This window comes from Penicillium malachiteum, assembly GCF_028827825.1.
Source record: "Penicillium malachiteum strain IBT 17515 chromosome Unknown utg000004l:1.0-4883003.0:1.0-4884900.0, whole genome shotgun sequence".
Taxonomy (NCBI): domain Eukaryota; kingdom Fungi; phylum Ascomycota; class Eurotiomycetes; order Eurotiales; family Aspergillaceae; genus Penicillium; species Penicillium malachiteum.
This window is the reverse complement of record NW_026643097.1, coordinates 166,409-191,075: the sequence shown is the minus strand read 5'-3', so window position 1 is coordinate 191,075 and position 24,667 is coordinate 166,409. Positions and strand designations below refer to the sequence as shown.

At 47.4% G+C, this 24,667-nt stretch overlaps 8 protein-coding genes across 8 annotated transcripts; 4 read left to right on the top strand and 4 right to left on the bottom strand.

The window, feature by feature from the left end:
• Positions 1 to 710: 710 nt before the first annotated feature.
• On the top strand, positions 711 to 2,649 carry N7483_008212 (FAD-dependent oxidoreductase; the record flags this gene model as incomplete). The annotated part of the gene is made up of 4 exons (XM_057091639.1): positions 711 to 982; positions 1,018 to 1,248; positions 1,309 to 2,377; positions 2,455 to 2,649. 4 exons carry the CDS (start codon positions 711 to 713, stop codon positions 2,647 to 2,649), a joined length of 1,767 nt encoding a protein of 588 aa, XP_056942813.1.
• Positions 2,650 to 3,307: 658 nt separating this feature from the next.
• Positions 3,308 to 4,883, top strand: N7483_008211 (uncharacterized protein; the record flags this gene model as incomplete). Its single annotated transcript, XM_057091638.1, is given in 2 exon segments — positions 3,308 to 3,889; positions 3,906 to 4,883. The coding sequence occupies 2 exon segments, from the start codon at positions 3,308 to 3,310 to the stop codon at positions 4,881 to 4,883; spliced, it is 1,560 nt and encodes a 519-aa protein (XP_056942812.1).
• Positions 4,884 to 5,749: 866 nt separating this feature from the next.
• On the top strand, positions 5,750 to 7,087 carry N7483_008210 (NAD(P)-dependent alcohol dehydrogenase; the record flags this gene model as incomplete). The annotated part of the gene is made up of 2 exons (XM_057091637.1): positions 5,750 to 5,913; positions 6,094 to 7,087. The coding sequence occupies 2 exons, from the start codon at positions 5,750 to 5,752 to the stop codon at positions 7,085 to 7,087; spliced, it is 1,158 nt and encodes a 385-aa protein (XP_056942811.1).
• A 475-nt stretch (positions 7,088 to 7,562) lies between these two features.
• On the bottom strand, positions 7,563 to 11,130 carry N7483_008209 (uncharacterized protein; the record flags this gene model as incomplete). Its single annotated transcript, XM_057091636.1, has 3 exons — positions 7,563 to 8,578; positions 8,640 to 10,909; positions 10,964 to 11,130. 3 exons carry the CDS (start codon positions 11,128 to 11,130, stop codon positions 7,563 to 7,565), a joined length of 3,453 nt encoding a protein of 1,150 aa, XP_056942810.1.
• A 1,615-nt stretch (positions 11,131 to 12,745) lies between these two features.
• N7483_008208 (DNA-dependent ATPase RAD26) lies at positions 12,746 to 16,171 on the bottom strand (the record flags this gene model as incomplete). Its single annotated transcript, XM_057091635.1, has 1 exon — positions 12,746 to 16,171. The coding sequence occupies one exon, from the start codon at positions 16,169 to 16,171 to the stop codon at positions 12,746 to 12,748; it is 3,426 nt and encodes a 1,141-aa protein (XP_056942809.1).
• Positions 16,172 to 16,743: 572 nt separating this feature from the next.
• On the bottom strand, positions 16,744 to 18,983 carry N7483_008207 (putative ABC transporter; the record flags this gene model as incomplete). The annotated part of the gene is made up of 2 exons (XM_057091634.1): positions 16,744 to 18,188; positions 18,257 to 18,983. 2 exons carry the CDS (start codon positions 18,981 to 18,983, stop codon positions 16,744 to 16,746), a joined length of 2,172 nt encoding a protein of 723 aa, XP_056942808.1.
• A 546-nt stretch (positions 18,984 to 19,529) lies between these two features.
• Positions 19,530 to 20,681, bottom strand: N7483_008206 (lipase/thioesterase family protein; the record flags this gene model as incomplete). The annotated part of the gene is made up of 2 exons (XM_057091633.1): positions 19,530 to 20,257; positions 20,336 to 20,681. The coding sequence occupies 2 exons, from the start codon at positions 20,679 to 20,681 to the stop codon at positions 19,530 to 19,532; spliced, it is 1,074 nt and encodes a 357-aa protein (XP_056942807.1).
• Positions 20,682 to 22,175: 1,494 nt separating this feature from the next.
• Positions 22,176 to 23,742, top strand: N7483_008205 (glycosyltransferase family 69 protein; the record flags this gene model as incomplete). The annotated part of the gene is made up of 2 exons (XM_057091632.1): positions 22,176 to 22,863; positions 22,886 to 23,742. 2 exons carry the CDS (start codon positions 22,176 to 22,178, stop codon positions 23,740 to 23,742), a joined length of 1,545 nt encoding a protein of 514 aa, XP_056942806.1.
• Positions 23,743 to 24,667: the final 925 nt, after the last annotated feature.

Genomic DNA, 24,667 nt, shown 5'->3' with positions numbered 1-24,667 from the left:
TTCAGATGTATGCTTTCACCTAAAGGGCTTTGGCCCCCGAGAGAAAAATCTAAAAAACCTTAAGAGAACAATTGCGTGAACCGATTTGAAAAAAAAACAATCCTTTGTAGGGCTATCCCCGATCAAGTGAGCCACTTGTTGATCGAGCAGATTCGAGCTAGGCACCAATTCTTGGGGGCTGGATGCGTTCCTAGCGTTATTCTGGAATGTTGAGTTTTTTTTTCTACTTCCCTATATCGCGGATGGGATTAAATCAGAGAAACTATTGATCAGATCTTAGGTTTGAACATTAGATTCAATAGAGACAAAGAAAAAAGGTTCTAACAAAATCATTGTCGTGTGCGAACCGTTGACGGAGTACTCCGTGCTCTCCACTCATCCCGCGTTGCGGCTGCGCTATGACCTTTCCGCGATGGAGTCGAAGATTCCTAAAGATCAACTCCACAGGCCGATCATCATATCATTAATGAAACTAGAGTCGGGGCAACTCAAGGGGGTTCCACTTGGACTACGTCGCCTGCATTAGCTAGATTATAACGGACCACCTCGGAATAACTGCCCATTTCCAAAGTTCCTAGCAAAATGCACTATTTCATAGGAAATAAATTGAAACAAGAAAAAGAAAAAAGCAATTCTTGCCACTTAACCCCTGTCAAACTTTATGTACGAGAGAGAAAGAGACTGGTCAACCTGAAGGACTGTAACCCTCAATGTTGTCGTTGAATACTCTCAAGGTCGGAGCTCTGCTTGGCCTGGTTGCCATTGCATCTCCGGTTCATGGATCGGAGAGCTCATCTAATGAATGCCGATGTTTCCCCACAGATGATTGCTGGCCTTCAGTTTCAGTCTGGAATGCTTTCAATCAATCTGTCGACGGTCGCCTCGTGGCTACAGTGCCTCTCGCAACTCCTTGTCACACACCTAACTATAACAAAGAAACATGTGAGGACTTGAGAGAGGGATGGGATATGCCAGAGGAACAGTAAGTGACTTGAAAATGAACATCACGCATTTCAGAAAGAACTTGAGTATTGACAGAGTCACCAGCTACAAATCCTCCTCCTCATTTATGGCTCCGCTCTTTACCAATGGAACCTGCGACCCTTACCACCCTATCTCGAAGCCATGCACCCTTGGTAACTTTGTTCGATATGCTGTCAATGTCTCTACTCCCACTCATGTGGCCAAGACCTTGAAGTTTGCAACCGAGCACAACATTCGGTTCATTATCCGCAACACCGGTCATGAGTATGATTACTATTCCATCTCCCAAACCGGACCCAGCAATCATAACTAACATGCACCTAGTTACAATGGCAAATCCACCGGTGCAGGTGCTATCTCGGTCTGGACTCACCACTTGAAGGACATTGAGTTCAAGGACTGGAGTGACAAGCACTATACTGGAAAGGCAGCTAAGCTTGGAGCTGGTATCCAAGGAATCGAGGCGTATGAAGCGGCCCACGAGCGCGGTCTTCGGATGGTAAGCGGGGAATGTCCCACTGTCGGTATGGCCGGTGGATATAGCCAGGGAGGAGGTCACTCCGCTCTCAACTCAAGATACGGTCTTGGTGCGGATCAAGTCCTCGAGTGGGAAGTTATCGATGGAAATGGAAACTTCCTCACTGCCAACCGTGAGGAAAACACCGATCTCTACTGGGCACTCGCTGGTGGAGGTGGTGGTACTTACGGTGTTGTCTGGTCTATGACTTCTAAGGCTCACGAAGATAGCAAGGTGTCTGGCCTGAACCTGACCTTCACAACTACCGGTATCTCGGACGAGACTTTCTTCAAGGCTGTGGAATTCTACAACTCTCGTCTGCCTTACATTGTGGATGAAGGAGTGATGAGTCTGTGCTTCCTCACCAATGCCTCTTTCGCTATCGAGCCTATGACTGGACCCGGTGTCCCCCTGGCGAAGCTCGAGAGCCTTATTGAGCCCGTCCTGAAGGAGTTTACTCGCCTGGGTATCAATTATACCTACCAGACTGAGGAGTTTGACTCTTACCTTGATCAGTTCAATACTCAGGTCCCCGTCGTCGAAGTTGGTGTTGCGCAATACGGTAGCTGGCTTCTTCCGCGGACAGTTGTCGAGAGCTCTAATGGTCTCCATGAGCTGACAAACTCCATTCGTACTGTCCTGGCCGAGGACGCAACCTTCACTACCGTTGCTGTCAACGTCTCAAAGGAAGTAACCGGAGATGTTTATAACGCTGTGAACCCAGCTTGGCGCACTGCAATTGCCCACACACTCATGTCCACCGCTTGGGAGTACGATGAGCCAAAGAAGATGCAAGAGAAGCGAGACCTGATGACCAATAAGCTGGTTCCTGCTGTTAGTAGGTTGGGACCTAATTCTGGTGCCTATCTGAATGAGGTATGTTATTGAGATTTGTTCTCCTGTACTTTTGACCTCAAAATTGAACCAAGAAATACTGACGAAGTGCTCTACAGTGTGACTTCCAGCAGCCTAACTGGCAATATGCTTTCTATGGAAAGAACTACCAGACTCTCCGCAGCATCAAGCAGAAGTATGATCCTAACCATCTCTTCTATGGTTTGACTGCTGTGGGTTCCGAGGACTGGACTGTTTCGTACAGCGGACGTATGTGCCGCTCTAACAGTTCAAGCTCCCATATTGATATTTGAGGATAGAAGGATACATCTGGCATGATTTTCATAAGTCTTCCTAGATTTGCAGGATTCGTTACTGTGGAAGGTATTGGAAATTGGGGGTTTTGTACATTTAATTTAGAATCACCTAGATATCAATGTGAATATTAAAGGAATCTTCCGAGTCATTCCCTCACCTTTTGGCATCAATTGTGACTTAAATTGATGAACTAGAGAATATCCATTGAATTCTTATTCAAATCTGTCATTGGTGTACACTGCTTGCTGCTCGGTCGACGTGCACCGATCTTGGACGTCATAGTAAAAGTGAAAATTCTCCAGTCTCACATCACTCGCATTCAGTGACAGGTTGTAGCTGCTGATTGTTTCTCCTAACTCAATTCTATATTCTAGGAATCATGTCATGTATGAATCGATCTTGATTCTTGACATCTGGACATGTTCCGCGGGACACGATGCCCCGTCTGCGGGGAGGGTGGATACACTCGGGGGTCCATAACGGAGAATGACTGTCCGACGGGTTTGGAGCTCTTCAACTATTAAGCTACTTAAGTTCGATGAATTTTCAATTCCTCATGAAATAAAATACTTCAACGAGACTCAAACTTTAGCCATTATTACTGAGATCTCTTCCACTCGGCATATACAGCGTCTACAAACCAGAAGTCTCAACATGTCTCCCCCTCCATCTAGCTGTGATATTCTCGTGATCGGCAGTGGGAATGCTGGTTTCAGCGCGGCTCTATCAGCTAAACAAACCACTCCTCGTGCCAATGTTATCGTCATCGATAAATGCCCTTCGACATGGGCTGGAGGCAATTCCTACTTCACTGCCGGAGCATTTCGCACGGCGCACAATGGGCTGTCAGATCTGTTGCCCATAGTCAATAACACAACGACCGAGCAAGCAGCTCGCATTGACATGCCCGTCTACTCCGAACAGGAATTTACGAATGATCTTAAACGCATGACAGGTGGCCGCACTGATCCAGCTCTGTCAAAGATACTGGTTCAAGACTCTCGGTCTGCAATTGGCTGGCTCGCCCAGAATGGAATTCGCTTCCAGCTTTCATTCAATCGACAAGCCTACGAGGTTGATGGTCGTATCAAGTTTTGGGGTGGCCTGGCATTAAAGACTCAAGATGGTGGCAAGGGTCTAGTTCAGGATCATCTCGCAGCTGCAAAGAAACATGGAATTCCAGTCTATTTTGATACACCAGCTACGAAACTTCTCACTGATCCCGTCACTGGGGCAGTGACTGGTGTTGAAGCTCTCATTCGTTCTTCTTCTTCTGGCTCTTCTCAAAAGCATACCATCCATGCTGCTGTGGTCATTCTTGCTGCTGGGGGGGTTTGAAGCGAACGCTCAACTGCGAGCTCAATATCTTGGCCCCGGATGGGATGCCGCACGTGTCCGTGGAACACCATATAACACCGGAGATTTGCTGTTGAGTGCGCAACGTGATGTCTCTGCCAAGGCAGTCGGTAACTGGTCCGGCTGTCACAGTGTAGCGTGGGATGCCGACTCACCCGCGAATGCTGGAGACCGAGAAGTTTCCAACGAGTTCACGAAGTCGGGATATCCTCTGGGAATCATGGTGAATCGGGATGGGGAACGATTTGTGGATGAAGGGTCTGATATGCGGAATTACACATACGCGATGATCGGGCGACGTATCCTTGCACAGCCTGGACAAGTTGCATTCCAGATTTGGGATGCGCGAACCACATCTTGGTTGCGAGCTGAGGAGTATCGTCCAGAGGTCACCAAGCATCTGACTGGCTCGACAATCGAAGAGCTCGCAGATGCATGTGTGGGTGCTGGATTGGTGAATAAGCAACGATTCTTGGATAGTCTGCGAGAGTATAATGCTTCTACAAGGGAAGGAAGTGCCAAATGGGATCCAGCTGTAAAGGATGGGCTGGGCACTGTTGGACTCACAATTCCGAAATCCAACTGGGCCCTACCACTTGATAAGGGACCCTTCTTAGCTGTGCGAGTCACATCGGGTATCACTTTTACCTTTGGTGGATTGGCTGTGAATCCGGAGACAGCAGCTGTTATCTCTGAGACGACAGGCCAGGAAGTTCCGGGTCTATACTGTGTTGGAGAGATGCTGGGTGGCATTTTCCACGACAATTATCCGGGTGGAAGTGGATTGACCTCTGGAGCTGTCTTTGGCCGGAGGGCTGGCAGGGAAGCTGCTGGAATTGTTGCAATGAATGGAAGAAGGGAATCTAGGCTGTAGTGGGATTTGCTACCAACTGGTTCCAAGGTTCAAGTTGTTACATTTCAGTGCCAGTGTCTTCCAACTTGAAGCCACACTGCTCGAGTCGCAAATATCATAACTACTTCAAGTTATGCCCTATCAAAGTTCTTTAAATTTGTTGAAAAATGAAGTATCACTTGACCAGTTGACTGATGCAACCTTGACAGGATAAAATAGAGCTATATTAAAATGTAAAACAATATATTTGAGGATCAATGTCTACTACTCAAGTGCTAGTATTACATCAATATATCTCTAAATAGACCGCGGCTCTCATGGACTTTAAACATTGAACACATTTGAAGGAAAATCCCACCGGAAAATTGCCAAATTTAGACAAAGAAGAAGGTTAAAGAGTTACATGTACGGAGTTGTCAATTCATGAACTACTACGGAGAAGAAATCTCCCGTGAAACAGTAAAACATTCATCCGTATGATCCCATTTGAAATAGAGAAAAAGAAATAACCTAAGAGTAAAAATGGGGTATCCGTTAAGTAAATGTGATTTTAACCGACAGCCGATTTTACTCAAGTGCTCGGGCCGACATACATTATATGGTAGTAAAAGTGGATTAAGCGGACAGAGATTCCTTCTTTAGTTGATCGTCGGGCAAGTTCTCCCCGCGGTTAAATCTACTCTCTCCACTTTTTTTACTCCATTCAAGGACGCTGTGACGCGTGGGGAGAAACGGGAAAAGGGAAAAGGGAAAAGGTGGGGGGACAAATCCAACTTGATCACCTGGCCTTAAAAGAAACATGTCGGAGGTAACACAATAAAGAGCAGTGTCATTCCTCAACTTTGACTCTTTCCTCCCCCCATCCACCTTCTTTATCCTCCTCAATCATGTCGTCCGCTACTGTCACAAAGACCAACATCGGTGTGTACACCAATCCCAAGCATGACTTGTGGATCGCCGAGACTACCCCCAAAGTGGAAGATGTGCAGTCTGGAAAGGGTTTGAAGCCCGGTGAGGTGACCATTGAAGTGCGCAGTACAGGAATTTGCGGGTAAGTTGATTCTTCTGGTGGTTGATACTTGATACATTATCTTGGCGGCCAAGGAGAAAAGAGATGGCCATGGAAAATTACGAGTGGGGGTGACAACAAGGAGAATGAGAGAGAGAGAGAGACAAGAGCGACATGAGAAGCATAAGAATAACCCACTGACTGAAATACTTCTATCGTCAGATCCGATGTCCACTTCTGGCACGCAGGCTGTATCGGCCCAATGATTGTCACTGGCGACCATGTTCTAGGTCACGAATCCGCCGGCCAAATCGTCGCTATCGCACCCGATGTGACCTCGCTCAAGCTCGGCGACCGTGTTGCCATTGAGCCCAATATCATTTGCAACGCCTGTGAGCCATGTCTGACTGGTCGCTATAACGGATGTGAGAAGGTCGACTTCCTGTCTACTCCCCCTGTTGACGGTCTACTGCGCCGATATGTCAACCACCCCGCCATCTGGTGCCACAAGATTGGAGATATGAGTTACGAGAATGGTGCCCTCCTGGAGCCACTGAGTGTCACTCTCGCTGCTGTGGAGCGTAGTGGATTACGTCTCGGTGACGCCTTGCTCATTACCGGTGCAGGACCGATCGGCCTGATCAGTTTGTTGAGTGCACGAGCGGCAGGTGCCTGCCCTATCATCATCACTGATATTGACGAGGGTCGATTGGCCTTTGCCAAGAGCCTGGCTCCTGAGGTGCGTACCTATAAGGTGGAGATTGGCAAGTCCGCCGAGGAGTGCGCAGATGGAATCATCAATGCTCTGAACGATGGCAAGGGCTCCGGTCCCGATGCGCTGCGCCCCAAGCTGGCCCTGGAGTGCACAGGTGTCGAGAGCAGTGTCAATTCGGCAATCTGGAGTGTGAAGTTTGGCGGTAAGGTCTTTGTGATCGGTGTGGGCAAGAACGAGATGACGATCCCCTTCATGCGTCTGAGCACCCAGGAGATCGACCTGCAGTACCAGTACCGCTACTCCAACACCTGGCCTCGCGCCATTCGCCTGGTCCAGAACGGCGTTATTGATCTCCGCAAGCTGGTCACTCACCGATATACCATCGAGGATGCTCTCAAGGCATTTGAGACGGCTGCCAACCCCAAGACTGGCGCGATTAAGGTACAGATTATGAGCTCGGAGGAGGATGTTAAAGCTGCGGAAGCAGGAAACAGCCTCTAATGGCGATATGAGACGAATGGCATTGATGACTTTCCATAATGATATCTAGAACGGTGGCCCATCATGACTTCTTCAAATTAGAGACCACTAAATGAATTTATTATCTTTTTTTTCAACATCTACGTGTAATGTTTGTATGGACTCGGCAACCTCCTATTTCAGGTAAAAACGTCGCATTAAAATAGCAGTATGGAAGTTCTTCAACTTGAAAGGAGGTAATTATCTCAAACCACTCAAGTGTTGGCATTTAAACTTGATTCCAGTGGATAAGTTGCTCCTAATAGGTACCCTGTATAATTTCTTTTTTAAATCAAACATTTGAAAGCAAAATGACTTGAATCGGTTGATCGCTATATGTTGCGCTGACGAACTTGAACTGATTCAACATCTATGATATGACAGAACGCTCAGACTGCTAAAACAAATGACAGGTATATTGCGACATGAAAACATAAAACCACCACCTATAATGTACTCAGAGTTGAATGAGCTCAAGATCAGAAAAGTCAGGCGGTCGGCGACTGTAAATCGTTTTACATTTTTCATCCAGTGCTTGGTACTCATTGCTGATCCAAATGTGCTGGCTGAATTGTTGTGTACGATAGACCTCGTCATCACTGACTCCGATATCGTCACGCGGGATCCAAATGACAGGTTGTTTGGCACGAAGTGCTTCATGTCGGAAAGCCCGTTGTACCAGCTCATCACGCTCATCGGGTGTAAGATCTTCCAATTCATCGTTAATACCCGCGAAGATATTTGTCAGATTGTGCGAGAAGTATTTCTGGCCCTCAGTATCTTTAATAATCTTCTCACGCATGGAATTCGCCGTCGGTGATGAGTTTGCCGAGTGATCTCCATAACCATAGGAAAGATCGGATTGTCGTTTTGAGGAACGAGACGCCCAGGAATGATGACGGCTATTCACAGGTTTCGGCTGACCTGTCTCATCTTCACCGCCAGCTTCCATACTCTTGAGCTCAATGTCCTGGCCAGGAGACTGCTCGGAGGAATCGGGCTGAGGGATACCTTGGTCCTTCTTGGCCTCATGATCATCATCGTCGTCGTGGTTGGAATCCATAGCAGACATGAGCCGAGTGCTCTGAGCCCGCTTAAATTCTTCATCCCGACGAATGGCAGCGTCCTCCAAACTGACAGGTATGTACCGAATCAAGGGCCCGAATGCTTCGTTGAGAAGGAATTGATAACCGATTGTTATTGCAAGCATGAAGCACATGACGATACCTTGACCCTTACAGGAGACCGCGTCGTTTTCGTCTCGAACCAGGAAGAACAGAAATATTAGAGCAATCTCCATTGTATAGAGACCGGTAAATAGTTGGTTGATAGCCCGAGGGAAAAGTAGACCTCCAGTATCAAATCGACACTTGGTGACATAGAGCGTGCGGTAGCGATAAACAAACCAGAAGGCACTGAAGGTAATGAGATTGAAGATAAGAATCAACGGTGCAACAACACAATAAATCATACCTAGATGAAACGCGTTAGTGCAATTCGGGATATTCAGTAGAGAAATCATCGATAATCTTACCAATTGCAGCCAGTGTGGTGTATATAGGGAAAAATGAGCCCCATTTGATTTGAATCAAATTGGTTGCTCGATTCCACTTCTTGCGGGCTGTCTTATCCAGAAGAGCCAGGATAAACCACTTGATCAAGCTAGCAACCTGCATGAGAGCACCTGCACTCACAGACATAGCGCGAAGCAGCATATATGAGAAGAAGTAATTACTGGATTTGGGCACATCATTCGCCAGTAGTGTCGGCCAGTTAGTCAAACTAGAAGCGCCCTCAAGGATTGATGCAATACTGGACGAGACCGTCACAACCAAGAAAAGCTGCACAAACAAAAATGCGAAATAGTAGTTTTGAACAGTCATCTCGACCGCCATTCCGTTGAAGACACCCTGCTTCCTACAGAGAAGACGAAGAATGGGCGGAAGAATGGCCATCAGGATAGCTAAGAAGGCTGTAGGCAAAACACCTTGGATAGCAGAGATGATCCAGCTTGGTAGTTTCTTCAGCCAAGACAACCATGAGAAGCCTTCGAGATATGACAGCTGTGACAGCAGACCGGTGAAGGCAACAGGAATTGCCCAAAAGATGACCATCCCGCAGATGATCGTCAGAACAGTGAACGTGCGCACGTAGCGTTCCCACCACTTCATAGACATATTATCCCAGATCACATCGTCCGGGGAGATTTCCACGATTCGTGGGGCCATCTGCTTAGGCAAGTGATGACTAACTGACTGACAAGCCATGTGGGCAGCGACTTGGTGATTGAATTGAATGAATGCGGAGTTCATCAGTGGAAATTTCTCGGGGTTTTGTTGATCGAGTTCAATCTCCAGATTCAGACGGGCGAGCTCCTTTCGACAATAATCAATGGCGTCCACTTTTCTCCCAATCAACCAAATCGTCGGCCACTGGCTCCATTTGAACCAAGGCAGGCGATATGTATCTCGGTCCTTGGCCTTGATGTATTTTGTCCATAAAGGCTGACCATCTTGCAATTTTTCAAAGTCTTCATTGTAGGCGATTGGATATTCGTCCTCATCAGCTCCCTCATCTTCTTCGGAGCTCTGTTGTTCGGGTTCCTGTTTCTCCTTCTCGACCGCCGACTCGATAGACTGATGCTGATTCATATCCATTGCGGGTGTATCTGGTGCAATAAGTGGGCGTTCATCAGTGACCGCACCGCTGATTGTCATTTGGCGAGGTTGTTCGTGTTCGTGATTATCGGTAGAAGATTCAAAAAATGCGCCCGTTCGTATGAATGTATGGTCGATTCCACCTTCCACCTTCTTCAGACCACCTAGAAAACTCTTGCCCAATTTCCCAACACCTTGACCAACAGCCCCAGCGGCTGCTATCGCTGGGTTGAACACATTGTGTGAAGCACCGTTCGATGGAATTGGTTGCTTCTTCTTCTTCGATTGTCGATGGAGGACTTCGGCCAAAGTGTGCGCCTCGTGGGGATTACCTGAACTTATACCAGGGCCCATTGCCATTTGAGATGCACGGTTATTGGCTTCCTTCAACTCTTGTTCGTGGTCACCAGGGGAACTCTTTTTGTTCTTTTTGCTTTTCTTGCTCTCGGCCTTCAGTTGTTTCAGGTAGGCTTTCTTACACTGGCGAACCAACGAGGTTTCGGCAGACTCCAGCTTGAGAGCAACTCTACGCCGTCTTTTGACCTTCTCGTTCAGCTCATCAAAATTTCGATTGATCCAGATGTTTCTGACACCGCCAGGGAAGACATCAAAAAGATTATTCAGGGCATCGAAAGTTAGCCATTCCGTTGGGATAGCCGTGACCAGCACGGTGGTGGCCGACGCACGCAGGCGGTGTTGGGGTGAAGTCATGTAGGCCTGTCGCATGCGAATATATCCTCGTAGCTCGTCAAAGAAGATGGCGCATACATAGACAACGACGATAATTGCCATAATCAAGTGGGCCCAGTAGCGATGGGTTTGGGTGGGTTTGATATTTCCCCAGGCCAGCTGATCCAAGCCGGTCACAGTATAATGAGACACATTACCACTCTCGACAACGTAACTTGTCGTGCCCTTTCCTCCAACCCGATTGATTGGGACCAGGACCGGAACCAGGAGAAAAGTCAACGGGATAAAAATTTTCAGCAACATGCGTAGATACCGTAAGAAGAAATAGGTGTCTAATCCACTTCTCTGAATAAGGTCGGCATCGGATGTTTGAAACACGGGACTAATCCAGCGAAAGAGACCTGATGGTGCTGGATTCATACGCTCCCGATCCGGGACCAGATAGGTTCGTGGTTGACTATTGAGTGTGGTCAGCCAGGACGGTCCTCTTAGCTTGAGCGAGAAAACTTACTAAATGCGAGTCAACTTATCTTTGAGTGCCAAAAAGACAAACAGTTCAACAGCAAAGATGGCAATACTGGTCCCCAGTGAGGCCAAAAAGGTTGATAGTGATTCTCCCTCATCGTCGCTGGATTTGCTGCTGGCATGCTCCAGAGCCTCTATCAGAGCGTTGGTCATGATAGCGATTCCCCACGGCACCCGCCGGGGAAAAAAGGGAAAGGAAAAAAGGAAAGAAAAAATAAATAAATAAAAAATAAAATAAAATAAAATAAATTCTAGAAGACCCTGAATGAGTATGAGGTATGAGAGAAAAATACCGTGCGTCCCCCCGGGGGGATACTCCTGAGTTGTCTTTAAATCTTTTTGTTGGGTACGTTTAGCCGCCCAGGCGATGAAACTATCTATGCTTCATGGAGTCGTTCAAATAAACGAGGCGGGTACTTCGTAAGGATATGGTCGATCAGGATCGCTGAAAACAATGCCGTAAAAAACAATGCAAGATGAATGAAGAAAATAGATCAAGGCGCCAGATGATACATGGTGGACCCCCAGGTGGGCGCCAACAAGGCTGACGACAGCTTCAAACCGGATCGGGGATGTGATTGGGGGTGTATTGATCGACAGTGGAGTGACGTTCATTATCGTGACAAGTTAGACCAGAATTAGACCAGAAATTTTCCCCCTAAATCGGTTAAGGGGGGTTCATGATCAGGGAAGCTATTGGACGTTAGTGTCTCCGGTGGCGGTCTGGTGGGTTTCTTGTTTTCTTTGATGTTTTCCCTTAATTTCTTTTCTCTTTGTGTTTCTCTTCATGAGGATTATTTTGATATGATATTTTAGTTCTTTTGAGTCAACACTGCCCAGGTGATCTTTGGTGACGAAAACAGTTCTGTGATAAATTACCATATTACCATATTACCAAATTATCAAATTACCACATTACCACATTTCTGTAATGGATTTATTCTTGCACTCATCCATTTCTCAGGTGTTTTAATGGGTAATTTCGGTTATGAAATTACGGTGGATCTGGTTAGGTAATACTTCCTATCTTGATATTTCTGCCATATAATCCAGGCATTCACTCCAGGCATTAGTTAACTACATTCAGATCTTTAATGAGTAGACTCGGTAATCTTTTATTTCTTCTGATGTTCACATACTGAGATACTACTCCGTACTTGATGTAAAACTTATAGTCCAATCACACGATATACACGGAACATGGGCTGCGGAGCCGGGTGGCGGGGTTAAAAGGTACAATGTACAATGTACAAGGATGCATGCATCCATGTTTACTAGGATGAAGGCTTTAGTTCAACATACACGTAGCCCTGGAGTATGATGACGTCAAATTAACATCATTCTTGTCCGATCTGGACTAGAAAAATATTATTATTATTCAAATGTGATTATTATTACTATTATTTAAAAGATTATGGCCTGATAGTACTAGTAGTGTGAAAACTACAGGTGAATAGGGAGCTTACAACTAGAAGCACAGCTTTAATACATTGACAAGAGCTTGAATGAATTTTTTTTTTTTGAATTTTGAAATAAGAATATGATTATTATTTGCCAGTAGAAATACTGTGCATCAAAATTACTTTTTTGTTTTTTTTTTCTTTTTTTAAATTCTAGTATTCATGAACATCTCGACGCCAGCGGAGAAGATTCAAGCTGTTGAGGCAAGGTGTACTAGACCACCCGGTCCTCCAAATTTTTGTAGAGACATCACTGGCACCTTCTTTCTCACTCCTCACTCCACCAGTAGCTCAAATTCCATCATCCATTACCCCTCAGGTCCTCCATCAAAGATAAATGAAAGATGATTATTTCTTTCTCTGGGGGGGACTCCGGTCTGAAGAGTCCAAACCCCACGGTCGCGCCTATCCTTGGTCATTGTGGCCAATGTTTGCAAACTGTTCTTGAACTCATCGGTCCGCGTTGGAGTGGTGCAATAAATCTCAAAATTATCCACGAGGACTTGTGTGCTGACTGGGCCCCGAGCGGACTTGAAGAACTCCTTGAGAAGTGGAATCCACTCATCCCCACGAGGCATGTGAGTTAGGCCAGCGAGCGGAGCAGAAGTAGATGAAGCACCTCCTCGACCACCTCGTCCAAGGTCTCGGCCACCAACACCATGGTGCCCGGTCCAGGTCGGTAGTCCAATTGGAACTGATTGGGCGATCTCTTGGGACTTGCGAAGTGCGGCAGCAGCCTTATTGGCGAAACGTTGTGCTTCGGCCTCAATCATCTTGGGATCGGCTTGCACAACACGTTTACCGTTGATAATTTTGTCGTGCTCCACGGCAGCATGAATAGCGGAGCCAGCGAAGATTTTGTGCATGAGACGTTCCTCCGAATTTTCGTTCTTGCGACTTCCACTAGCCTCTTCCTCAGCCTGTTCTTTGGTTTTGAATTGTTCGATGTTGGCAATGCCGGAGATATTGCCCAGATTATCCGCTGATTCATTCGGATTATCAGAAGCCGACTGGAGGGACTTAGCTCGGCTAGCCTTAGTGGGGAGATATTCAGGAGCTTCTTCTTTGTAGGCAACCTCGGCATGTTTGAACAGTTGAGTTGTCTCAAGATTGTGATCATCTTCCTCAGCTAGCGAGAATAAATCATGGAGGTTGCTGAGGTGGAAGGCTTCTCGCTGCTGTGGATCTTTGGTGATCTTGTTTGTCATCAACTGCTTGAAGAGCTGGCGATGATAAATTTTCTCTTCAATGGTTCCCTTCATCATGAGGCGGAAAATGGTCACATCTCTTGTTTGTCCAAGGCGCCACGCGCGCTCGCATGCCTGAACGTCTGTAGATGGATTCCAATCGGGATCGAAGATGATGACACGGTCAGCGCCGGTGAGGTTCAGGCCGATTCCACCCACCCTTGTGGTCATGAGAAAGACGTGTAGGTTGGGATCCATGTTGAACTCTTCGACCATGCCCTGACGCTTGGAAATTTGAGTGGATCCATCCATTCGACGGCAAGAGAATCCGCCCAGAGAATTAATAAACTTCTCCAGGATGTTGAGCATCTGAACGGTCTGAGCAAAGAGCAACGTCTTGTGGCCGGTGTCCTTCCAGAGCTGAAGTAAGCTTTTCAGGACTTGCAACTTGGTGGAACGATCCTCGTGGCCGTACTCTTTATCCTCAGGCTTAATGTCACCTGTGGCAAGGTCCGGGTGATTGCAGATCTTTTGGAGGGTATCAATACCGGAGAAGGACTTGATTTTCCCCTTGTGGATGGCCTCCATGTCCTTGGATGACAGATACCGGTTGTACATGGTACGTTGGTAGGAGTTCAATTTGCAGAAAATGACTTGCTCTTTCTTTTGGGGCAGATCAGAGGCGACATCAGTCTTGTAGCGTTGCAAAAGATAAGGACTGATCGCGTCTTTCAATGTCTCGGCGCATTTGATGGCCGTCTGAACTTCAAGATTGGTAGCAGAGGCGTATCCACCTTGGCGAATTGGGGTGTCAAACTGGTTCTTGAAGGAAACCAGGTTGCCGAGTCGCATTGGGTAAACGAAATCGAACAGGGACCAGAGATCGATCAGGCTGTTTTGAATCGGAGTCCCGGAGAGAATGATGCGATGGTGTGTCTGTAATTCCTTGGCGCTGAGAGTCATCGCGGCATCGGGATTGCGGATCTTATGTCCTTCATCAAGAATCGCACATCCCCACTCGACACCCACAAGCTGGTCGGCATAAGTCTCAAGACCAGAATAGGTCGTCACCAGCACATGACCGTCTTCCATAACACGTTTCAGAATTTTCTTGGCTGCCTTCTTGCTTGAGGAGAGAAAACGAGTGCTTGGCGAAGCATCATCCTCTTCATCCGTTTCCTCTTGGTGCTTTTCCCTTTTCAGATTAATCATACCGCTGCCAGACGAATGCAAGATTGAGACGCGGAAAGGTGGCCACCACTGATGAAACTCGGCCACCCACTGCGCCATGAGAGTCGCGGGGCAGACGACAATCGAGGGCTTGGAGTACTTTCCGCTGTGATGTAGCGCTGCAAGATAAGTGATTGCCTGTACGGTCTTGCCCAGGCCCATCTCATCTCCAACGATACCCCCAATAGACTGCTGATGAAGTTCCCAGAGCCACTGTACACCTGTCTTTTGATATGGGAAAAGATGATGCGCAATATCACCAGGGATTTTGAGATCATGAGAAAGCTCGAGATCCGGATATTTGGGGTGGCATTTCTCCCACTCTGGTTTATCGGAATCGTCTTCAGCTTCGGGGTGTTCTTGCTGGCGGAAGATACTCCGTGTGCGAGTCCATATCTCCAGGCGTTTCTTGTAGACGGATTCCTTTCCGTCATCGACGCTACCGAGGGCTTGAAGCTCACTTTGGTTTTTGGTGCTAGTGGCCTTCTTTGCTTTACGCTTGGCAGGTCCACTTTTTTCAGGAAGGGTGTCGGGCATGTAGTCGTCGTCATCCTCTGACGTGGGGGAGGCAACATAACTAGACGAAGAAGAAATCGAAGTGCGCCTCTTGTGAAACCGAGAGGAATCCCGAGTCGCTGAGGTGGACGCGGTCGTATCAAGTTTGCGACGCTTGCGGCTTGGTTCAGCTTGGTCGGTTTTCGTGACGTCTGCGAAAGCAAGATCAGGACGAGTCAGGTTGCGGTGGGAAGCATCCTTGCGCGCTTTTTCTTGTTCTTCTTCGGCTGTCTGTTTGTCCACAGCGTCGGCGAGGACATCATGGAGTGTCGTACTCGGTCCTGCAGTGGCATCACTCTCGACGGTCTCAAAGGGCGTGATCTGCCCGGTGCGCAGGAGGTAATCGCGTCGGGACTCGTTTGGCAATCGGCCACCAGAGGTTGTAGGCGCTGTTTGCTGGGCCTCGCGCTGCCCGTCGATTCGTTCTTGAATTTCGCCCACATCTTTGATAAATCCAGCTTGGCTTGCCTTGAGTCGGTTCAGCTCGGTTTGAAGACGCTGCTTGGTGGCATGGGTGACCGGTTGAGCCAGGCGAAGTTCGATCTGTCGAATCTGTGTATCTACGCGGTCCTTTTCTCGGAGGGCCTTTTCCATGCGTTTGGTCTCGTTTTCTTCGGCGAGAGCCGCAAGTAACTTGTCGGCAGTTTCAGCAACATCTTTCTCAAGGTCATCTTGGTTTTGCACATCGACACCAAGAGCCTGTAGACGAGCCGCCTCATCATCCTGCGCCTGCGCAGGCGGTGAGGAAGACATCCGGGTCATCCTTCAGAGAGTTGAGAGAAGACGAAAGCGATTGGCACAGGGAAACAATCTAGAATACTTTGTCAATCTTCTGTAGCACCCCCTTGGATGACTCCATAGAGTTGTCACCGGGTAAAATAATTCAAGGGAGAGAAATGTGGCAAACCTTGGAACTGATAACGATCTTGGCAGTTGCAGTTTTTTTTTGGGTTCAGAAGGAACGGAGTTTGAGGAAGAAATTGGAAGTTGTGAGGAAGAGAAAGAATAAATTGGGAGGAAGAACGCGATTTAAGTATCTACTAGATCGTGTACAGTGAATGAGCCCTGGAGGGGGTTTGATACATTGAATGGGTTAGATTGTATAGTATGACTCGGAAGTGAGATTCACTGACCAACTTCCGCATTTGGTTCAAGTTTTACCATTCACTACTTAATCAGGGTAAAAACTATTTCATCTTTATGTATCTGATTGTTTTATACAACAGTGGATGTCTAGCAATTTTTCATTTTGGTACAGGTGAAGATAAGTCTTGGTTTTATGTACATCAACTCGTATCAATGACTCACCCACTGGCAAGAGGCAGACACGTCCTTCAGATAGAAATTCCTTCATCAGAGTCCTCAGACTCTAGTTCAGGGTTTTCAAAGGGCTGTTGATCATGACACTCTGGGAATTGAGATGGTGGACACCATGCGGTATCCCATACTTTCGAGTCGCTCAAAACGCTGGTTTCTTTAAGTACTCCGAGTCTGAAATCCAAAGGTTCCGTACTATCGCCCAAATCTGATGGAAGGCGCATGAAATGACGAACGCTATCAGGGATCTCTTCTTTAACGTGACTGATAAGGACAAGAGCTTGGTCCGCTGACAGACCGTTATACCGCGACGTTTCGCCTGAAGCAGTGGAGTGAGTAGACAATGAAGTATCGCCTTGGTCAATATACTGTAGGCATTTATCCCTCTGAGATGCAGTCAACCCAGAGAAAGGTTCGTCGAGAATCACAATGTCTGGCTTGTGGATCAGAGCACGCAAGAAAAGGACAATACGTTGCTGTGCAGTGGTCAATTGACCAAAGGTAATATTATCAGCGTAGTCAATGTCTGAGTCTGGTGGCACATAAGATTGACGGCGAGTAGTGAGGTTTGGGAACATAATATTATTGGTGATGTCGATTGGTAATTCTTTAACGGAGTGGTTTGGGTCGAGTTCAGGTCTGAAAAATCGCAGTGCCGCGCTCACATCTAGATCGCGTTCATAGTCAAGTTTCGGTTTGGTCAAGAAAGTCTCAGCGAAGGCGGACTCAAGAGATGCACGAATGGTCAATTGGCGAGGGAAGAATGCGTGGATCTCAGGGGATGAATGACCGAGACGTGCCTGAAGTTCAAAAATAGAGAGACCAGGTTTACCTGCTTCGGGAAGACGAGAGCGCCCGAAGAGCTTAATGGGCAGAGCATAGGTTTGCGGATGATCAGAGGTAATGAGTGATAAAAGAGTGGTTTTACCGGAACCGTTGGCTCCAAGAATAGCCCAGCGCTGGCCTCGGCGCACACACCAGTGTAGACCATCTTGAGTCTGACCATTCACCCGTCGGTTCCAATCTCCCAACACCACTTTATCGCCATACTGTACGCGAACTCCATCCATTTCAATCAATGGTTCTCCTTCCGGTAGAGTGTTATAGATCTTCGATGCTTTCTCCACGTGGTTTGTTGTGATATCCCGCAGAAGTTGTTCATCGAGCACACCGGACTTTAAGTCCTGCTTCGCTTTCCGCAGAATTGCCTTGTCGGTGAGTTCTGTATACTTCACTGTGGTACCATTTGCAAGGTGCTTCCAGACAGCCAGTGACTGGCTGACCTCGTCTCGTGTACCTTGCTCAACAAGTTGGTTTGAGTTTCCCACAACGATCATGTGGCTGATCCAGTCAGGCACTGTATCTTGAGGGCGTAATGCGAGGATTAGTCGAGGGGAAGATTTGTCTGCCAATCGATGAAGCAAGCTGGAGATACTCCGAACGGTAGCTGGGTCCAATCCCACTAAGAAAAAGTATCGGGTGTGAGTCGGGTTCCATTGTATGCAATTGCAGCGCTCAAATTTGACCTACTGAATGGTTCATCAAGAAGGAGAAGCTCGGGCTTCCGGAGGAGCGCTTTGGCGATGCGAGCTCGTCGAGTTTGGCCATTGCTCAAGTTCGCAACAGGCATACTAAGCAGCTCCGAGAGATGGAGATCATTGATCACCTCCTGGAGTAACTCTTCATCGTGTACCGTCCCTTTCTCCTCCCCTTCCATCGGGTTCAGCGATGTTTGCCCGCGTAGGAATTGCTCTACCGTCCAATCTGTTTCCTCTCGGAGACTCTCGTAACGAGCACTCAAGTAGGCACCACGAGTGCCACCGAGGGCCCCGGAACCCTCGCCGCTAAAGCCAATATACTGAATCGCGTTTCCAACATATCGGAGTTGTGAATCTTTGGTGGCAATCTCATCGGTCAAGAGGTAGGGGTAGGATCGGGCGGTCGGTGGGAGACAAATATGCTGTCCTCGGAGAATATCCAGCAGATCTGTCCGTCCAGATGGGCCTACTATGGCCCAATGCTGTAAGTTTGGTTCGCTGTCATCAGATAGCTCGGCCTTCGAAGGGAGATTGAAGTTGAACTTCGGGTAAAGGGGAGGATTGGTTGCAGCGTCATCGCCGGTAGGATACTGCCGGTAAAATGTACCATCCTGAATGCGCACCAGAGGCACAGATGATACCAATCGCGCGGGATGGAACGGGGTTACCAGTGGTCGCAGTCGCAGTGCGCGGTACCCGAGCTTCGATCGAAGCAGCATTTTGTGGTGCGACAAGATACACTTTGCACTTTGCCGAGCTTCAGCGAAAAGGTATGTCTTTGACCGTGCAGTCCTAGTCACTGGAGGTCCGTTCCTCGGAGGCGGAGGCGGAGGCAGAGATACCTTGAAAGCGCATTTGCGCCTGATTCATGAGGCCGCAGGTTGAACAGCGATCAAGTCATTTCACAAGTATTTGAATAGCAAGCGTTCCATGCCATATTTCTGGATTGTTCCTCCAAATTGAGAGAGTTTGAAACAGAAAGTATGAATCGTCGTCACCAGAAAGAGAAAAAAAAAGAAGAATCAACTACTACTCCGTAGGCGATTATCGTATCGATTACGATGCTGAATTTGGCTTCTTTGGAGACGTCGTTTTGAAAATTTCGAGTAACAACTTGAAAGGGCAGTTATTGAATGTGAGACCTATAAATATTTGCATGAATCGATTCTGAAGCAAAATTTGAATGATATGCTGATTTCCATCTTGATTTCCACCTTCCTCCATCTTCCCCCGGAAACGAAACAAACATTGAAACTTGCATGAATCTACAGCGCCTGCTCGGCTAGCCATGACTTGACCTTTTTGCCCTGTTCAGTCTCCGAGCGATCGTGTAACGTAATATTATACATAGGTGCGACATGGCACTCGCGGTGGCCCACGAATAATTCCACTTGATCCCCAAAACCGCCCTTGAACTTCTCTGCAAAGTCCTGAATAAGCGGTAACATGATCTCATTTCCACCGCATGTAATTAGTACCTTCTTCACGGGAATGGTAGTGAACCACTCGGCGGGGGCATTGGAGAGATCAGTGTAATTGTCCCGCAGCGCTTGTCCAAGATACGCTGCGGCCCATGGTGCCGCAACGGCCTGGGAGATCAAGTCACCGCCGTCATAAATCTCCTGATCAGGAAATTCCGCGTCAAGTAACGTCCATGGCGCGATCATCACAGCGCCCCCAAGCTGTCCATTGAGTACCAAGGGTTCGATTTGTGGGTGAGGGTGGGCAAGATGCGACAGCACGCCGCAGGCTAAATTTCCCCCAGCGGAGTCCCCGCCGAGGAACACAGTCTCCGGAGCACGGTTTGGCTGAGCTAGGATATATTGCGCGGCAGACACTGCTTGTCGGAGTTGAGTTGGGTACGTGGCTCCAGGAGCAAGCGTATAGTGTAGTTGAAATACGGCCACGCTCTTGCCGGTTTTCTCAAGATGGCGGACAATCTGCGCATAGAATTCGACATAGCCATGAGTGGGAGGCAAGCTGAATCCACCTCCTACAGTCAATGTTAGAATTGATCAAATTCTAATCTTGCTCGCTCGCAGGGATTCCGAGTCTTTTTTTTTTAACATACCATGATACCAGATCAGTACATTAGTCGCTTGAGGGTCTCCAATCCAGTGGCCTGTGGCACCGTGGCTCAAATCCACTGATAAAGGCTGATAACCAACTTTTTTGGCGAATTGATTGTAAACTTTGCTGGATCCTGGAAGGACCAGCTGCAACTGCAAAGGCGATAGGCGCGAAGTGAGCTTGCGCAAGATCGCATAGCCAACATGCAATAAGAGGGATTTGGCCTGGCGCTCAGTGCGCGACCAGCCCGTCAACAATGCATAACACGCAGCAATTGCGACACTGGCTAATGCTGGTAAGATATCCAACTTTTCATACATCGTGAGTTTCCCTTTGGTTAACGACATGGTGTCACACTGTCAAGTACTAGCACTTGGGTATAGCATCGTGCTTGAATTGCGGAACTTTGGATGATAAGGTAAGTGGAATACTCATGCATTAGCCTCGGAAGCAATGGTCTTGACGATCATTATCGCAGTGCTATCCCATTTTGGGGTGGATCGGTCCACTCGGCACCTGTGTGAACCCTCTCCCCTTTTTCACACTTCATTTTCCAGAATTTTGACTGGAGCCCCTGGAGCCGAGGCTAGAGACCTCGGGAACTTCACTGTTCAAGCGCGAAATGTGGGGAAGAGTGTGCAGTCAACTGGTTTAAGTCGAGTTGAGTGGTGATCAGGTGACAGGTCTACATGCTGTGATAAGTACATATTCCGAGGTTTTAAACATTGGAACATTCAAATGTTGAATATATGTATTGGAGAGTTTAGTATTTAAATGCTCAAATGTTACCAAACCCACCAGTTGACTTATACTATTCAATGCTGGTGCCTGGATTGTCTAAATTCACCTGCGGACAATTTGTGGATCGAATACGAACATAGGTGCCTAGGTACCGCCATACTAACACTGAATGTACTAATACATACTAATAAAGCTTACCCGCCATTAGTCTATTAGTGTCCGCTCCCTAGTTACTTATGACCCTTTTGATGTATAACATCATAACATCCTTTAACCTTGGAAGTACTGGTTAAATCTATTTTGGCAAATTTTACCAGAGACTAAACTGAGTTAGGGAATTGGACATCTGCGGGTGACCCGACCATAAGCACTTGAGTTTGATGCACAGCCCACAAGTTTCAACTCCTGCAGGCTGCAGTATATTTCGTCTCAAGAGTGCGCGACCCACTTCGTGAACCCTTGGAATTTCATTGAAATTCTGCCATATTGCTTGTATGAATCAAGGATTTCTTTCAATGTTTATGCCTCCACCAATTGGTCTATCTGCTCATTGAAATGGTTGAAATCTCGGGGGCTTCAATTTCAAGTTCTCCCATTTTACTAGATGATGAGGACTAATTTTGGGGCCACTTTGAACTTGAAAATTCAACCCCCATTCCAAATTCCAGGCTTGAAAGGCGCAATTCTCGCCCCAGGGGCGCGCCTTAAGGTTCAGCTGGCCTGATTCAAACTAAATATACGACCCAAGGTTGATCCCTCGCAGTTCTTTTTCGTGTACAGCCCTGAAGAGATGATCCTTCTAAAAAGAAAATGACATCTGCCGGACATCTGGATTATAAAAGTAACCGTCTCGATGGAAATCGAGTAAATATTATACTATACATAAACTATACATAGAGGTGAGTTAAAGTGCTATTAGGCCTTTTGGAACCCTGGAGAATATATCGTTCACCGCCCTTGCCCCCCCCCCCCCAACTTTCTTGCCCCCTAAAGAGAGTCCACTAAGTGGAACCCTCCATGGACCAGCTGGTTATGATGATTACTGGCGTTCAACCATTTTATTTTACAATGGGTTGACCTTTTTGATTCTCCAAAAGACCATGTCTTCTCGTCTTCTTCATCCGGATGAGTATGAGCTCGCCGCTCGCGACTCACTCGACTCCGAAGGGACCTTCAATCTGGACGATGCGGACTTTGAAGCCCAAGTCCCGCCAGGGTCTAGATTAGGCCCCCACCAATATCGATGGCTACGAATGTTCTCATCAACTGTGTCTGGATATCACCGTTTAAAATCAAAATCACGGCCTGTTTTGGTGAAATCCGCACGTCGTCCGTCATGTTTGCCACGCCTCTTTCGACGCCGATGTTGTTACCTCCATATTATCCTCGCCTTCCTCTTCGCGCTCTTATTCCTGACATCCATCGTATGTCCCTCCTACACTCATCCGCCATCGCATTATTACTCCCTCCGATTTTTGGCCCGAAATACAACCGAAGCAGGTCGGGGGAACTTGCGCAACGAAAGAATATTTATCGCCGCCAGCCTGTACGACCGCGATGGCAAGCTGGCTGGGGGCCATTGGGGCGCGCAATTACTTGAATTAATTCATCTCCTGGGTGATCAGAACGTATTTGTGAGCATCTACGAGAATGATGGAGGCGTTGAGGGCAAGCGCGCATTGCGCCAATTGGAGCAGCAGATCACAAGCCGAAAGTCCATTGTCTTCGAAGAGCATCTGGATCTCAAGACTGTGCCGACTGTGGTCATTCCGGGGGGGCGAGAAGCGGGTGAAACGCATAGAATACCTAGCTCAGGTTCGGAACAAAGCCCTTCAACCTCTCAATGATGATCCTTATACACGATACGACAAACTTCTTTATTTGAATGACGTTCTATTCGACCCTGTGGATGCACTTCAATTACTGTTCTCCACCAACGTCAATAAACTCGGGATGGCCGAGTATCGCGCCGCGTGCGCCGTGGATTTCGCCAACCCCTTCAAATTTTACGATACGTATGCGACGCGCGATCTCGAAGGGTTCGGCATGGGCGTACCATTCTTTCCGTGGTTCTCTACTGCAGGCAGTGGCGAGAGTCGGAAAGATGTTCTCCAAGGGAAAGATGCTGTGCGTGTTCGCAGTTGCTGGGGTGGCATGGTAGCCTTCGACGCGAAATACTTCCAAACGAAACTGCCGGACAGGTCATCACCCGCCCGGTTTCGCTCCGGAGATGATTTGTTTTGGGAAGCGTCGGAGTGCTGCTTGATTCATGCCGATATTCAAGATCCCCAGTCTTACTTAAATAACGTCGTTGATACGGGGATCTACATGAATCCCTATGTGCGCGTCGCGTACGATTACCGTACGTTGACGTGGCTCGGCGTTACGAGACGTTTCGAGAAACTTTACCCTCTGATCCATAATATTGTCAATCATCTTGTCGGCCTCCCATGGCTCAATCCTCGACGCACTGAAGGCTTTGGGCAGCGTGTTCATGAGGTTGTGTGGATCCCCAATGAACGTCACAATGGTGGCGGATCCTTCCAGAGCGTTGACAGAATAGCTGGCAATGATGGGTACTGCGGTCGACGTGGTCTACAAGTTATATTAGAAAACCGCGAACCGGGCAAAAAAGGGTACGAAGATATCCCTGTGCCATCAGCTTAGCTGTGGCTATTAATAGAATCAAGCCATATTTCGAAGTTATGAATAATATACACTTATGTCCACGGGTCCACGGGTCCACGGGTCCACGGGTCCATGGGTGTCACACGTGTAATGTTGTGGTTCTAATAATCTTATTCAAATTACGCTCGCAGGTATAACTGACTTTGAAATCCGGTCAAGAAAAGACAGCACACAGCACACGGTGTATAGTGTGCAGGTCAAAGCCTATCGGCAGTGGGAAGGATTATTGTAATGACTGATATGACATCTGGACTCGGGTTTCTATCTCAGTCTAGATACGAGATTACTACATCATGATCTACTATTCAGGTGGCAAACATACTGTAGTATGAGAAGATCCGCGCGTACTAATGCCAGTGACAGCACTTGAGCGTGATTTGATATACAATTTCCTTTTTTTTCTTTACTGTTTTTTGTTAGCTGGTCAATACGATGTGCCTTTGTACTCAAGGATTTAAATTCCTCAGGCTGTATAATAGTAGATAATACGAGTAGAGATATGCCCTGAGTACTTTAGACCAAAAGTACGACGTCAATTCTAGTTGCTGTTGGAAGATTTATAGTAGTACCGCATAGAACATACAGCGTAGATCTATCGCAGAACATGATTTGAATAAACTGGATTGATCCTTGGAAGCATTCCTCATTATCGCGTTAAACCTAGCGATCTCAAGTAATTCTTTAGAGTCCTTGGATTTAAACACGATATGAGCTGTCAGAAATATTTGGCGTTAACCCTTGGACAAGGGCGCCCTTTAGACACAACGTTTTTTACCTTGAATCCACCACTATGACCGTTGAACCTGAGTACCTTCGACAGCCCTGAAGGGATCCCAGGCTACCACTGGCATAGGTATATGGATCAAAACAATGAGGGTCCTCCCTCCCCCAGGTTTTGAGGAAT